At 40.0% G+C, this 16,245-nt stretch overlaps 1 protein-coding gene across 3 annotated transcripts in view; it reads left to right on the forward strand.

Moving 5' to 3' along the window:
• The first annotated feature begins 662 nt into the window (after positions 1 to 662).
• GckIII (Germinal centre kinase III) overlaps positions 663 to 16,245 on the forward strand; it is a 117,142-nt gene continuing 101,559 nt past the window's right edge. For 2 of the 3 annotated variants that reach the window (XM_033329924.2, XM_076622656.1), the window contains exon 1: positions 663 to 1,375. Coding sequence is in view for 1 of the 3 variants with exons in the window: in XM_033329927.2 (XP_033185818.1) it covers positions 1,361 to 1,375 (15 nt within the window). In the remaining 2 variants the exon portion in view is untranslated. The remainder of the gene's footprint in view (positions 1,376 to 16,245) is intronic. The other variant, XM_033329927.2, reaches the window with a different exon arrangement.

Raw genomic sequence — 16,245 nt, forward strand, 5'->3', positions numbered from 1 at the left:
ATTGCTTTCCTTTATTTCTGTATCTATCTGTATAGATCTATCTTTCAATTTTCGTTTTCAGCTTCTCCGCAAGTAGGCGCAATCTATCGGTATAACTACAATATAACTTTACGAAGTACACATAATCTCCGTCACAGATTTCTTGCAACAAAATTTTAAGTAATATATAACTCATACAAACTATACTTCTTATACATTTTCACACCATTTTAACTTTCGTATTTATTTATTTATCATTTTTATTACTCAACAGAATACTACAAATTACATATCTTAAATTCTTACATTCAAATTTTGCGCTAAAATTCCATTCGTATTCCGCCAATCAGAGTATAGAACTAGGATTGTAATTTCTACAATTTCTAACTATAATTTCTCGTAATATATAGAGTAAAGTATGTACATAAATGTCTATGCGTGTGTCGTTTAGTTACAAGCAACCACAACCAGGGAAAGGGAGTGGTGTAACACAAAATACTTAAGATCGTTAAAAGGTTAAACTAAAAATGGGATAGCATGGTATAAGTATGACATGACAGAAAGTAACCCAATGAAATGAACGATTCTGGAATGTGATTGGTTCGCGCGTGTTCCTAAATGCCGCGGCGTTCATTGGCAATGGCACCCGTTCACAGCTGTGTCGGCTGCGCGCGCATCTCATTCGGCTAGTTCCGCGACAGCAAAAATCAAGATGGCGCTCCTCTGTTTGCGGATAGTTCTACGACGGATATAAATACGTGAAAAAAAAACAGTGCAAGAAACGGTTACGAGTTATCGAATACATCGTGACGATTCGTATATAGGTATTATAGAGTGACAGTCGATTGGGTAACGCGTCGCGATAATTGTAAAGCACGGTTAGCCGGGTAAGCCGCCTGCGGTATTTGGAAGATTGGCGGAAGGTGCTGTCGGTGCCCACCTGAGGAATGCCAGATTATCCTCGGTGCAGCAACTCGTTTGGCAGGGAGATGGTAATCGCGTGACGGATCGCGTGTAAGTCGATCGAAAGTGTTTTGGTAGGTGGTCCCCCGGAAAGGTGTACGGTCGTGTTTGTTCCGTGACGTATGTGTGTCGCGGAGGGCTGTAAGACAGGTCGGTCGCGAGTGTCGTCGTCGTCACCGTCGTCGCCGTCGTCGCTATCGTCGTCGTGGTCCGACTCGTGTTCGTGTCTAGTGTGCCGCGAGTGGCGTTTTTCGCGGCTTCGATGTGCTCTCGTCCTCCCCTGGATTTCTGGACAGGCGAGATCAGCTGCTGCTGGAACAACTAGTCCGGCGGCTCTGGGAGACGATCCTCATCTACAGGAGCGGTGGGGCAAGGAGGTACCGGAAGCAGCCGCGAGTCCGGAAGCATAACGAAGAAGATGGCCTTCAACGAGGTAAGTTTCATTTCTGTATGACGTTATATGTACATCTTCTATCTTCCTATTTCGCTCGGTCGTTCGATTCCGTGGGCTGACCTCGCGACCCCCAAACGCCAATTCTAACCTAACCTCCGTTCCTGCGCACAGCTGGCATGTTATCAACTCTATCCCCTTCCTCTCTCTTGCATCTCTTCATTCTCATCCTTTCGTTCTCTTTCTAACCTTCTTCTCCTTCGTTTCTCTCGGGCACCATGCCCGCCGCTTTTGTACTCCGTTCTACTGTTAAACGATCACGAGATGGATCAAAATCCCCACAATCCGGTTATCCTTTATAGTAACGTTACGATACACGTTTTTGGTAATCCTTTCGATTGGTCGACCCTGTACTTTGTACGTGCTACCAAAAATACAGTTAACGTGTTCTTTTATTTAAATTTAATTCTACCAACTACTACCATTTTCACATTAATACATTTCCGTGACTCGTAAGAAAAGTTGATATGTCGTAATTTCTGATGTTTTTACGTGTTTGTGGATAATGTTTCTTGGAAAATACGTATTATAAAAAAATACTACGTGATATTTATACCATCTAATTCAGAGTAGCCAAAATATGCATTTCTATGATAAACAATATCGATAATTGTGTATCGTAAAAAAATTTTCTCACGAGAGATTGCATTATTAATTTAAAGTTTGATAGACAATTACATCATAGTATAGTCTAGATACGAAAGAGAATTTGTTACTTACGTCCACATTGTGACTTTGATGACATTGTATCACCGATTGTTTACGCCGTAACATTTCTTCCTAACGATATTGCGTAACCATACCCATAAAGAAACACGGGTTTTCACGACAGAGAAGGAAAATAAAAAGTGTTTCAATGTACCTGATTCTTGTGTAAGATGATACATCAGAACGGCGCATATTTCCGAGCCGCAACAGAGTGGCGATATCGTTAACAAAAGTACTATTGTAGACCGGTAAAATAAAAATGTATTTACACATATGGTAAATAGAGTGTTATCTATTCGATAATCTGGTCGAACAGTTTAAGATTATTTTTCGCCGACCTCCTATCGTTTTTGGTGACGCATGGTTGCAATCGTGTAAGCTTTTTATCACGTGCTACTATTTATTTTTGCTGACTGTTCGGTGAACGAAAAGAGCGCTGACCAGTAATTAATATACCACGATCTAATTTCATCGACATAGTCGTACCGTGCAATACGAAGCGGAGAAAACTTATACTGTAATCTGTAACCATAGGCGTGATTGCTGATTTTTTTTAATTAACACGTTGCAATGTGGCGTTATACTTCCGTGTCACGATTTCCGGTGAATACTAACACTCTCAAGGCGTAATTTTTTATCTTTTTATTAAAATTAAAGAATTTTTATCGTAGAACAAATTGATGCACAAATTGTAGTTTATTCGTAAATTAAATTTTTGTAAGAAAGAAACAGTTTACAATACAAAAGATATTCAATACATTTTCTATAAAATATATATTTTATATTAGATATTGTACTTTTTGTATTAATTAAAATCAATGGCTGAAGTAACCAAACACATGTAAGTGTACCTATTAAGTTCTCAAACTTTTAAAACCCTTTCTCAAAATTTTTAAAACCCGATGCTTCTAATGCAATTTTTTCTATTATTCTTGAGTTTCGTTTTATTAGAGCCATAGAATTTCTTTGGCTTCCGTGGTACCACGAATTTAGGTCAACGGTGTAATTTAACGGATAACTAAAGATAATCGATCATTTAATGGCATCTTTTGAGAAAAGTGGGGGAAGAACAGCGTTTTTATAATATATAACATATTTTGCCTGTGCCACTGACGCATGTTGCTACAGCATTGCGTATACATATACGCTTACGTACACACGCGAAGGTTGCGCGTGGATCATTCATCCGTCCCACGTGCGCTCTTTAAATGAGAAATTAATTAATGAAAGGACGCATCAGCGTTTACCATTAATCTTCATACGCTACGACGCGTATTATTTGTTACGATTTCCTACTATTCAGTCCGCAATCTTTATTTTCATTATTGCTCTGCAACAATTAACTTTACTGAAAGCTACGTTACTTTTTATCCGTTAAAACAAATCTATTCATTGTTTTTTACGCTACTTCGAGTCACGTTAACGTACCACGTCAGAAGTTCACGGTCGATTCATTGAAAATTAAATACAATCGTCATCATAGCTGCGATCGATTATACGAAAGGACATCAACCGAGGTGTACAAGTCAGTGTACACAAAAAAGAGGTGAAGGTGGTAGTCCTTACGAGCACAGCACAGCACAGCACCTGCTATACCGGGTCATATCGATCGAGATGGAATATACAAGTAGTCAGAGTGGGATTCCACCGTTGTTCTCCCTTCTATGGCACCCACTCGTTTGTCGACGATCATATGGCTTCTTTTTCCCATCTCGAGCCTTCGTGTTCTTTACGCCTTCACGATAACATGTCTATCCGTTTTCCGACCAATCCTACGTTTGATTTTTGTTTCTCTGCCCTTTTAAGTCTTTGTGCATCTTGTCGACTCGTAATACGTTTTTAACACTCTGTAGACAAGGCTGATTCGTTCACGACCTCGTCGAAATTTCACTCGAGAATTTCATCGAAGCGAATTCTTATTTTCAAAATTCTGCCACGCTATAAATTTGATGTAATATCGTGAAATTGTAGGAACTGCAAGATAGAAGTCTATGTCTACAGCCTACAGTTTGTCACGTATCAATTCATCGATATTATTACGATATCGCATATGAATAATCAATAATAAGTAGAATCATAACGAATCAGGTAACTTGGATTTCACAGCGAATTTCTATTTTTCCTTCAAACTTTCTTAAACATTTGATTGTATACGGCGTAGCAGACACTTCGATAAATATTCCGTAGCTTTTTCAGATATGTTGAAAGTCTAGAAGAGCAACAAAATTAAATATTCATAGATGAAAATTGAAGGAATTCGCTAAGCTATATAATTAACAAATTAAACACGAACGACCCAGGTTTCCCAAGTAAAATGTGAAAATATACTTGCGTACGTAACGTTAATTCCTGACTATGTTCACACGGAAAAGTTGCCCCACAAACTTTTTAGAGCTTCTCGAATAAATCAAGGCGGAAGCAAATGCTGTCGACTGTCGAAATACAACACCTAGATTTCCAACATATTTATAATATTCGTATGTACCTAGTTATTAGTCAACCTAAAAATTAATTATCAAACGAGACAGTTTCTGCTCGATACTGATTAATAGTCTGGAAAAATGGGCTACAAGTTTGCAAGAAAATCTCATTTGCTGTAACGATTACGTGGCTTAACGTTACGAAAACAAGGAACTCGTTGCTCGCGGAACGATAGCACCATATGTATCTACGCGCACACACATATGTATATAGCTGGTTTGTTATCGACGTCGTTGTTCTTATCGTATTCCGGAAAGTCTAGCTTGCACCTCGGTTAGTCGAGACGCGCATAAACAAACGTACAAACGTGTACATGTATACGCGCATAGATATCGCTGCATTGCTCCATGTGGAGTTTATCGACGCGGCAATTTCAGAAGTGTACACGTATACAGGGTGCCTCAGTAATCATGCTACAATCGAGAAGACGCAGATTCTACGCGAAAATATAAATGAGAAATATAAAATATATATAAAATTTTCTTCGCTGTCGAGAAAATCGAGTTTGAAAATTTGTTAAAGATACCGTGAACTTGGCTAATTGGTGGACAGATATGAGTAAACAATTAACAAGAAGTTATTCCGTGCGTTTCAGCATCTTTGGTTAAGAATTGGTTTGACGTACACGTACATACGTACTCGATAAACTTGCAAATTTCATTTTCTCGATAACGAACGTTATGTGAAAAATCTTATTCCGTATTCTCGACATATTTTTTCCGCATAGAATCCCCACTTTGTCGATTGTACTATGATTACCGGTACACCCTGTAAACCCCGTTTGCCTGTGCCACACGTATGTACACGATTGTACCGTTATAACGTGGGCGGCTGAAGTTTCGACGATCGCTTATTTTTTCCATTCGGTCTGTTTGAGAGATCAGAGGCGTGGGCAGGAAAGCAGGTTACATTAAAAAATCGTTGGTTTTGATATCGGGCGGCGATCGACGAATCTATCTCGGCGGATCTTTATTATTTTGAAACATTGATATCGCGTTAAGATCGCGTACTCGTGAGAACGTGGGCACGTATATGTTTTTTAATTAACGCCGGGATTCGTGGGTGTCAAGGATACCGGGGAGGCCAGGCGAATAATTTGTCGAGAATGTTGACACGATTCGCGGAGAAGTACGAAAGGGTCGCGTACAGCGCGAATACTTGTGAAATTCATTTCTATAATGGAGGTATCAACATAGACGAAGATAGTCGTTGGTATCGCTTACGTTACACAATAGACATTGTTTGATCGTGGCCTCGATGCAGCCTGGCTGCATATCTGTTCCTGTGGCGCGCGCGGATATAAAGTACACGCTGACAAATGCGTACCAGATTCACCGATGTTTCGAACGAAACCGTGGGCGAGCATCATAGGCAACGAAGAATTGAACTATGGAAATTGACAAAGGCGGGTACATCCGTGATTAAAGCTGACGCTTGTGCACGGACAATGCACCATTGTGCTCCGTTTCCAGGTGTAATCTCTACTTCCTGGTAAATTAAAATCTGTCGTCGCTGCTTCCTATGCTGCACGGCTGTTTTCGCAATTCCTTGAGGGACTGCGACGTTACGCGACAGAGAGGAACACTGTGTCGATCTTGATCGAACAGTATACGTGAAGAACATGGAGATAACGAAGCAACCTACGGACGCGGCTTATGAGCGCGGACGACGCAACAAGAATCATAAGGAATCGAGGCTGGCGACGAAAAATTGCAATTCACGTTATAAAATTGAAATTTATTGCCCTTCGCGAGTCGCTGTTCGCCGCTTTTGTGAATCTAAATCGTCGCGTCGTGACCACTGTCGTAAAGGTAAAAAGAGATAGGTACGATTGTATGGATTTTACTAGCCATGCCTGCGCCGTGCCACGGTGCTTGGCTGTTTTCCATTTTATTTTCGATAAAATATGCATGGTAAAAAGGAAGAGAGCGTTCCTTGTGTCGCGCGAATACGCATTGCAAAACGCCGTTAAAAATTGGCACCGCTGCCAAGCCGAAACCAGTCGTAATCGCTGAATAATGGCGATCCCATTATTTTGCCTGCACGATAAAACATTAGACAACCGCGAGTAACCTTTGCCACCCGATATTTAAACAAGCCATAGGAGAATATAACTCTTTGTTCGAAGGGAAATATTCCGCTATATAACACAGTGGCTACGAAAAGTATTCGCATATGACCATAAGTTGCACATTTCATTTTCATAGTATCGAATTTTTGTAGTCGTGAAAGTACCGCTAAACGATATAAAATTTAAAGTACCTGCATCTAATTAATCAGGTAGTATATACACATGCTGTAATAAATACAGAGGGGTGGCAATATTTTCGCTATCCACTGTAACTAACATAAAATATAACCGACAAAAGTAAACGACACAATTTAACGCTCTTGTACATTAAACTCATACAAAAAGGGAAAACAACGTCCAGTTTCCGTACCAACGCAGCGACACAGACAACCCCGCCAGAGATCGTATTCACGCTATCCCACAACAAGTGTTACCATAATTCCAACTTTCTGCGGACAACCTCGCTCCGAAACACAACGGTTCCTTAATTATCCGTTTTCTGTGTCCGCGTTGTAAAGCAGAGGAAAATCGTATTCGGCCCGGGTATTGTCTCTGGAAAGCACGCTGATACCGCGCTTGCCGAAGGGCAAGGTGCTCGTCGAGCATTCCCCCCAGGTATCGTATTTTCCGTAAAACTTTCGGATTGGAACAAGGCGCGCGGGAATTAATCGTGGCGGTGCATTTGGTGGGTTTCGCTCGCCCGTAAACGTCAGCAACGTGTTGCCCCTCGTAAAGCGAGTAATAGCTTCGTGCTCGTCCACCCTTCGTACACTGTACTGCGCCGGTGTGCGTCCATCTATGTTTGCACTCTGCACCTTTGTGTATGTGTATTTACATGCGTGCAGCCCTGAGCGAGACGGCTTGTACCGGTGCACCTATATGCATCCGTCTACATGTTCGTGTGCTCGGTACTTCAGCACCGCATAGGTGATAACGTCGAGTCGAGTGCTCAAACAGACGGTGTACAGGGTGTTGCTGCCATATAGGAGCGCAAAGCCGTATACTTAAGGTTTTAGGTTAACAACTTTTTAACATACGAAACACATCGTGTAATGAAAAGTGGGTTAGGTTATCCGGAAAAATGTAGTTGATGGAAGTCGAAATAGATTTCACTAGAATTGAACGTTTCGTTGTCCGCAACTATACGAGTCTTCTTTCAAAAAATATTTAGATGCTACGAATTCTTCGTACAACCTACTATGTACTTGTTAGATGTGATCCCTCATAACGATCATGAAATAACAAAAATAGAATTCAGTCTTGGTATACTGATTAAGGATGAAACAAAAGTCTGTTCTGTCTTCGATGTTGGTTTATGAGGTTTGTAAAACCATAGACGATCAGACAATGGTAATGGTAACAGGGTAGTTCTAACTTCTCCTAGCGTGTAATTATAGCCTGAATGAAGTAAGCACGACTAAGCGCGAATATCAGTCTGGAAACAATCCTCTTCCGGTTTACAGCCACCCTTCTCTCGCATACTTCCGAAATTGTGAAGCTTCCCCGAGACTTGCAAACTGCCACAAACTTCGTGCTCACTGTTGGTAAGTTCTGTCACGACAGAATTCGGCACAGAAGTGTTTCTATTATAGAACCTACAGCTAATAAAACTCTTCCTTATTTTTCGATGACAGCGGAGTATTCCGCTACTTACTGTAAGAACACTCGGTATATAAATACATCGGAGCGCGGTATATCGTATATGCAAGATTGCAGGGAATTAGCGTAGGGATAGAAGCGTATTTCAGTATGCTGGATATTGGCTGGCGTGGTGCTAATCTCGAGCCGATGGAACTTCATTTAGATTAATCGGGCAAAGACGCTAGGAAACTAAACTGTTGTAAATATCGATCGAACTCGTCAGAGAGAATATTAATAAATTCGTACTCGTTTTTTCCTTGTAAGTTTAATGAAATCGGGCTGAATAATTATCGAGTAGATTATTTTGACGAAGTACGGCGGCGCACGCGAACCACGATTCTCCTGGCTCACGTTGCTTTCTCAAGAAAACAGCCGTGACAGGTCAGGAGAACGTGTTTCTCGGTTTCAGAGGCAGGAAACGCTACTCCGAGTGTCACGGGGATCCAGTTTTCCCGTCTCCGCGAAACAGGTTCGTTTTTTACGAGTCAGAAACCCGAGTTGATCGCGACTCGTGGTCCCGAAGTTCCGCACGCGTACGCGACGAAAAATTAATTAGAGATCGCGGCTACCGATTTACGCCATGCCTCGTGATCCGTGGAAAAGATCTAATAACGCAGATTTATTTGCCTCGCAAAGCGATCGCAACCTGTTCGACCGCCACGCTTGTGCGAGGCATGAAAAATTTCGGTCCTTTCTTTATTTCTGTGGTTCGATCTGGCGTAATAAACCCGGTCATACCTTCAGGACCCGTTCACCTTATCAATTCTTATCTGTGCTGAAATCACCGGTCCTGATAACAGAACAGTTATACAATCGGCGGAGCGACAGAGACACGTGGAGCACCGAGATGCGGTAAAAAAGCCTCTTGCACAACTGGTTTTCGTTCATGGTGAAAGGAAATTCCGATTCCGCGGTGATGCGTTGCGTGCGCCCGTCTACGAAGAATCGAGATGGAATTCTCCGTCTAATCCGGAAAAAACTCGATTCTATTTGCGGCGAGGCCTTCGGATGCCTCGGACAAGTATCCCTGGTGACTCGATCCGAGGTAAATGCAACGGAAGCACCACGTTCAATCGCATTTCACGTTTGTTTCATTTTGTTTCAAGTACAACGATATTGTTTTCGTGTTTTATATCCCTTTAATGTGTCACTTCCTTATACTACCGATATTGTACTGTGTAACGATGAGCACTTATTTTAAAAATTACGTTGAATCCTGTTGCTGATTTTAAAAGGTCTTTCTCTTCGCTCTTAATAAAATAGAATACTGCATTCTAACTCTGGATACTCGCGTATTTCCATATAAATTAATATTATACTCATTGGAAAATAAAATAGAGCTAATACGATTTGAAACGAAGCGTGGCAAAATGTTGTAAAGGCGATTTAAGTCTCGTGTATAAAGACGATCTGTAAATGAAAGTGTCTGTTGCGCGAATTTAAAATGGCGATTAATTTACAGATCGGTTTGATATTGCCATCTTTAAATAAATAAATTTCTATGTTTCTTCTGCGATCGAAATGTTCAGTCCCGGAGGGGTTATAGAATCGTTAAAAGTTGAGAAGTGCATTTACTGGAGTTCCTTTCTGTCGATTGCTATGTCCTTGATCTCCGTCGTGTAATTTCGTTTTATTTCAAAAGTCGTGTTTGTCTTATAGCCGAAACTTCTTAGCTTTGAGATATTCTCCTGCCGCGGAACTTACAAACAGCTGTAACGTTGATAAGAAAGCACGAAGGGAGCTCGACAAGTGTACACTTGAACTGCTGAAAAGCACGATCCGGCAAAAGTTCACGGAGAGAAGCGGAAAAGTGGGAAAAGAAGAAGCTGCACAGCGGACAAAACCGAAAGGGATTCGAACGCGCGATAAAAGATCGATACGAATTTCTGTTATGTTTATTCTGATTCTGAGGTTTATCCTTCCATGTACTAAACAATCTCTTGTTGCTTTATTCCTCTTTATCGTTCCTCCATATTAATATCTCGCTGAAGGATTACAAACCTTTTTAAATTTGCGGGGGTTACGGTTATCATCGAATAGACACACGCAGAATCTGTTATATGATTCGCTACATGTGTTCATCGCTCGATGCTAACAATATGCACATTATACGGGGAAACGTGACTGTTGATTTTTTAGTTTGACGTCACTTGATGGCTAATATACTTGGAAAGTGAACAACTTCTAGGAATAGGTATTAACAATCGACGATCCAGAAATTACTAGGAAACATATATTTAACTCTACAATCGGATCAAAGGGCAGTTTTATTATAGTAAGATGAAATTGATAATTGAAGGCTAAATCTGCTTATCAGGCTTCTTGCCCCGAGATGTCCGAAGAGATACAAAAGCGAAGAAGAAGCGAAGGAAACAGTAGAATTAATACATAGATTCGAACAACTGACATTTCTCGTTAATACAACGCGACTGAATTTTCAAAGTAAAAGGGAAACGAGGAAGTGGAAAGGATAAAATCGCCGCTTCTATTTGCGTTCCCTTCGTTATTTGAACGATATTCCGCGAAAAGCTGTCAGACAGACGGTAATTGACCGCAGCTGGTGAAAAAAATTACGTATCCTGCAGTGGAAATTTCACTGTGCCGTATAGCTCTACTGGAGTGTTAAGCAGATATTGATTTATCATCTGTGCGCGATCTTCTTCGCTTTTTCATCCTAAAACAACACCGCCGTCGGAGGTGTCGGGCTGACCTGTCTTTTGTGAATACGCGAAAGGGAAGAGTTATTGACCCGAATTGGTATTTCGGCCGTAACACTTCACCGTTTGGCTCTCGGCCGAAGTATCTTTTGTATGAAGATGCAGGACATCGATCGGGACCATCGGTATATCGTAGCTTTGCGCACCGACAAAGGATAACGCGATTCGCGAGGAGAACTCTTGAAATTAAACGCGGCTTTACGATGAAAGAATTCGTTTAAAAGCAATTATACTGGAAAAGAGTTGTCGTAGCCGAGTCGATCGAGGAATAGGGAAAGTTTGAAACGTCTCTATCTAAACTTAAGCTATACACCTAGTAATGGGCGTACGAATGTCAGTTTCGAAGAAATTTAAAGTTTTCCAAGCCTATGGTGTTCCGAAGCATCTCGAAGGTTATTCAAAACTCTTAAGAGCTTTGACAAGTCTTGAATTTGGTCTTGAATTCTGAAAATGTCTAAAGTCTTGGAAGGCTTGGATCTTGACAGATTTAAATGTAAATGCTACTATACAGAAGAATGGATCAGGAGAAACAGGATATTTGGAAAAGTTTCTCCTCTTTTATTAACGTAGCAACTGTTCAAAATGTGGAACATGATATTTCATACGCAAGCATTGAATTATCATACATTCCTGATTTAATAAAACTCCATAAACAGAAAGTTCATCAAGTCGAAAGTTACATACGCAAAGTCTATATATATGGAAAGTCTCATATGCAAAAGCTTTATTCTAAATTTTCAGCCTGTTTCTCCGTGAGAGATCATCACCCTCTGTCAAGTTATATCAAGATACCCATAAACATTCGGAGCGATTCGAAGTGTTTCAGATACCATCACGTGCTACACCCGTAGCTTGATGTTGTACAGACGGTGTTCGATTTGTTCGCAATTGAATATCGGCAAGGGGATAGAGGAAATCGGCGTAAAAGTTGGACGCGCAATTTACCGAGTTTCAGCTGCGTCGACCAATTCGCTTTTGTCTGAAGCTGCGCGGCTAACAGTAAGACAGCTACACCACCGGCCAGACTAGAAATCGCGTGGATTGTGAGAAAGATGCGGACAAAGGAAATGAGGTATTCTGAGCAGTGAGCTGCGTTCTTGCCGCGATAGGACTCGGGAAGGAAGAAGGAAGGAAGGAAGCGTGGAAGGTACTAGCCCGATACCAAGACGAGAACTCGGTGGATCCAGCCTTCGGGATAATGGAATTCCTTCCTTGCTTGTCTCACCCACTTCTGAGTGTCGGAGAATCGTCCTCCTCTTCTCATCGAACATCTCGAGAATAAAAGAGAAAGAGAGAGAAACAGAGAGAGAGAGAGATAGAGAAAGACTCGCGGCCACCTTTCGATCAGACGTCGATTCTCTTCGGCAGTCATCAGAATGCGTCCATAATTTATCGAGCTTCGAAGCATCTTATGAAAAATTTATTCTCCTTCTCTTTCCACGTTAATTCTGTCTTGCAATCCCTTCGAGTGTACTTAAGAATGCTTAATTCCTCTACATTTATTATACCGATCGACTCGGCTATCGGAACCCAGCAACGAAATGGTTTCGCGCTCTAATGATCCGCCGACGTTAGTCCCGTCCGTATTTCCATGATAATTTCAGCTCCAACTTTCCGCATTGCCGTAAAGCGAATTACCAACAAAGCTTGCTGCTACAAGCTTGGTGGTTCCGACTCGAATAACCTGTACATGTCAAGTATCAGAGCCATTTGTGTACTTGACAGATTTTCAATGATGTTCGATCAACGTGGATTTCCATGGATACATCGAGCTGTTCAGAATCGTCAATTATAATGTACACTGTGTACTCGCAGAAAGGCTTTGAGACATCGGATCAGGTTTTCCTTTGCAATTATCTTAGGCAACAAACTGTCCACTTTTATAACGATCGATCGTTAGGATTTGTCAAGTTAAATTGAATTGTTAAAAAGGGCAAAGTTCGAGCTTATTTTTCCTCGGTATCTTACTGTATTAGTTTTGATCATGGTAAACGCGATCGTGACAAGAATCACGAGCTATCCGGCCTGAGAACGATGAATAATTCCGTGCCTTACCTCCATTGTATTCGTATAGACGATTAAAGAAAGAGGATTCGTGATATCTGTTCGGAATTTTCTTTGGTCGAATTATTTGATGCCTGGATTTTCCACAGGGTGAATCCTCCTGAAAAAAATTGTCTCATTAGGAAGTAAGTAAACGATAGTACACTGAGTTTCTCCTTTTTTCTTCCTCAACGTTTCCTTTAGTCTGTAAGTTTCGTCTGTAAGTTTTCTTCATTAACTTTCACCATCCTTTCTTTATTCTTTTTATTTAATCCCTTCTTATATCCACTGTCTTCTCCCCGGTCTCCACCATTTCTGCTTCACTTTGCTTCAACATTGGAAAACTGTTCTCACTGCACCATAGGAACTCTCCTAGAATAGGATCACGAAATCGTCTGTTGCAAACGATTATGCTACAGTCATTGAACCTTATTAATGGAACTAATTGCCTTTATCAGTTTACGCATCAAATATTAATCTATTTCCTGTGTAGCGTGTAATTAAGTTACGCGATTAGGAACTGGTAACCGATTTCTTATCGTCTATATAACAACCTTATCGAACTGATTATCGTAATCGTAATGATAATTCCGACTAATATTTTAGACATCGAGTTGAACATTTTCCTCTGATGCAAAGTTTGTTTACACTGAATCACGAATCTATTACAATATAGATAAATTCCCAAAATACTTGTTTTGTAATTATCGAGGTTCTAATGTATTTGATAAACTCTCATTATAATTCGATTAAATCAAGTATTCCGAACAAAGGTTGATTTGGAAAATGAACAACAGACTATGTTATAAAAACAATTGGAAACAACAATCGAGATTCTACTGTACCTGTTAGGTAAAATTGTTGCGCAAAAGGGTCTAGGTTTCTGTTTACTCACAGAGAGCATCAATTCGTCGCGTGCACACGTCATAGCATAGGCGGAACGAAAATGACGCGTCTTTTACTCGTGGAAACTCGTTCGTGAAGCAGAGCATGTTCCACATCTATTTGCAGGAGAAACGAACCCTCTTTTGGAACAAGGTACGTCAAACGAGTGGCACGGTGGACGTTTCAAAGAATTCGTAAACCCGTGTGTAGGTGCCTTAAAACATTTCGTTCCGCATTGCTTTCTAATGCGTTCCACTTTCCTGGACATTCTTCGGAAGATTCTGAATGTTGTAATACCGTGATAAACCAGCCGAAATGTTTCTCGGCAGGTTAGCAAATCGTCGATGTCCAGCGAAACGCGGAAGACTTTTGCGCCGTGAATTTGAAAAAACGCGCATGAATTATCTATTACAGAAACGCCTGTCGACTTAACGAAATACATTCGTTGGAAGAACTAGGAAGACTATCGTCGATAGTATGGTATTCGAATCATTTAATGCATACAGTTAGCCATACCAGGAAAGTTTACATATAATCGTATAATTTGATATACTTGGCTTATCCGAAGAAATGAAAAACAGTTTGTTATAGAAGTAAGCATTTATGTATATTATGCTTACAACTCGAATATATATTTATTTTAGTCCCGTTCTCTTCTGGTCTATATGGCTCGAAATGGATGTTGTATGTTAATAGACATCGTTAAATCGATATGTTATCCATAGATGAATACAAATGACTAACGTTCTCCGATGATATATACCCTGCCATATTTCTCAATATGAATATACAACATCGTAATTAAGCTTGTGATTGATATATCGTTCATTGTGAAACCAATTGTGAAAGCAATTCGTTACAATATAAATGGAGATTTAAACAAATCGTCACACATTTAATATTCTTAAGGCTATAAACATTTCTGCAACTCACTATATATATGAACAGAAAATGACTCGGAGCTTGCTTACTATATCAACATGTTTCTAATTGAAATGAACTAAAAAAGTGTAAGATATTTGGCTGAGAAAATTCTTGGAATGTAACTATGCTAGAAGTTACGAAATCTTTGATTCTGTAAACCGTTATTGATTTTTATATAGAACCTACAAGTACCAGTGGGATCTGATACATTTTCCTAATTGACTGTACAAAATTCTAAAATCATTTTTCGAGACGAGTTTCTTTTCCGCATTGCGATTCAACTATTTCTAATTTCTGTAGAGCTAACGCGGTCCCATGGCGCAACACTGATATTCCTGTTATTTTGAGACGATGGCATCGAAGTAGGTGTCTGTAGTATAACTGTCTTTATAAGGAAATCTTACAAGAAGATAGGTACCGTTGTTTCCACGCCCCGAGAACTGTTTTATAGCTACTGTGACGTTGCTATTTTACAGCTCCATCGGCCTCGCAAAAAGCACAGAAAAAATCCATTATCCACGGAAAAGAGCTTTTCACCGCTGCCATTTGCAAATCAAGAAGTGGTTTCTATCGACAGAGACGTCGCTTTGCTATCTGTTATCTCGCAAACATTGATCGAGCCAGACGCCAGAACATATCGAACTATCTATCGAATAAATGGCGTTCATGAAGCACTGTATCAAAAGAAAGAAATATACACGTTGTTCAGATCGAATACGATTTAAGAAACGTTGAAATATATTTGGGATTATTTTCGTATGAATTATTAGTTTTAATTATGAGTATATATATATATGTATGTATGTATATCCATAATGTATACGTATAATGTATATCTATAATGTATATCTATGAGTAAAGTATGAATTATTACTAGTTTTATACAGATTCATATTTTTGTCAAGGAGGATGAGTCGCATACAATTTCCAATCTATTTCTTAATATGTCGTTTTATTTTTTTCTTTTTTTAATTTTGTTACAAAAATTTCCAATATACAGGAAAGTTTTAATTTTCATGATAATCGTTAGCGAAATTTAATATCTATACAAAATTCTAGAGCATTAAATATCGACGCTACAAAGTTACACATCTGTTGCCGACTAAACTAGCTTGGAATACATTTGTTACGTGAATTACATGAATTATAATCTAACTGATATTCGAAAGTAAGAAACGAGAATATTCCATGTTGTCTTATCATACACGCGTCACGAGTGCAACCGCGGCAATAATAATTTACGCTAATACGTTTAAATTGGTTTTCAGCTGCATTCTGTCAAGCGACAATCGCCCCTCGTGTCTCTCGATATTAAGACCTCGCGAGTACGCGGTCGTCTGTACTTATGCAACTTCCCGGTGCATTACAGCAAAGCCCGTTTC

The sequence above is a fragment of the Bombus vancouverensis genome, chromosome 11 (genome assembly GCF_051014615.1).
Source record: "Bombus vancouverensis nearcticus chromosome 11, iyBomVanc1_principal, whole genome shotgun sequence".
NCBI lineage: Eukaryota > Metazoa > Arthropoda > Insecta > Hymenoptera > Apidae > Bombus > Bombus vancouverensis.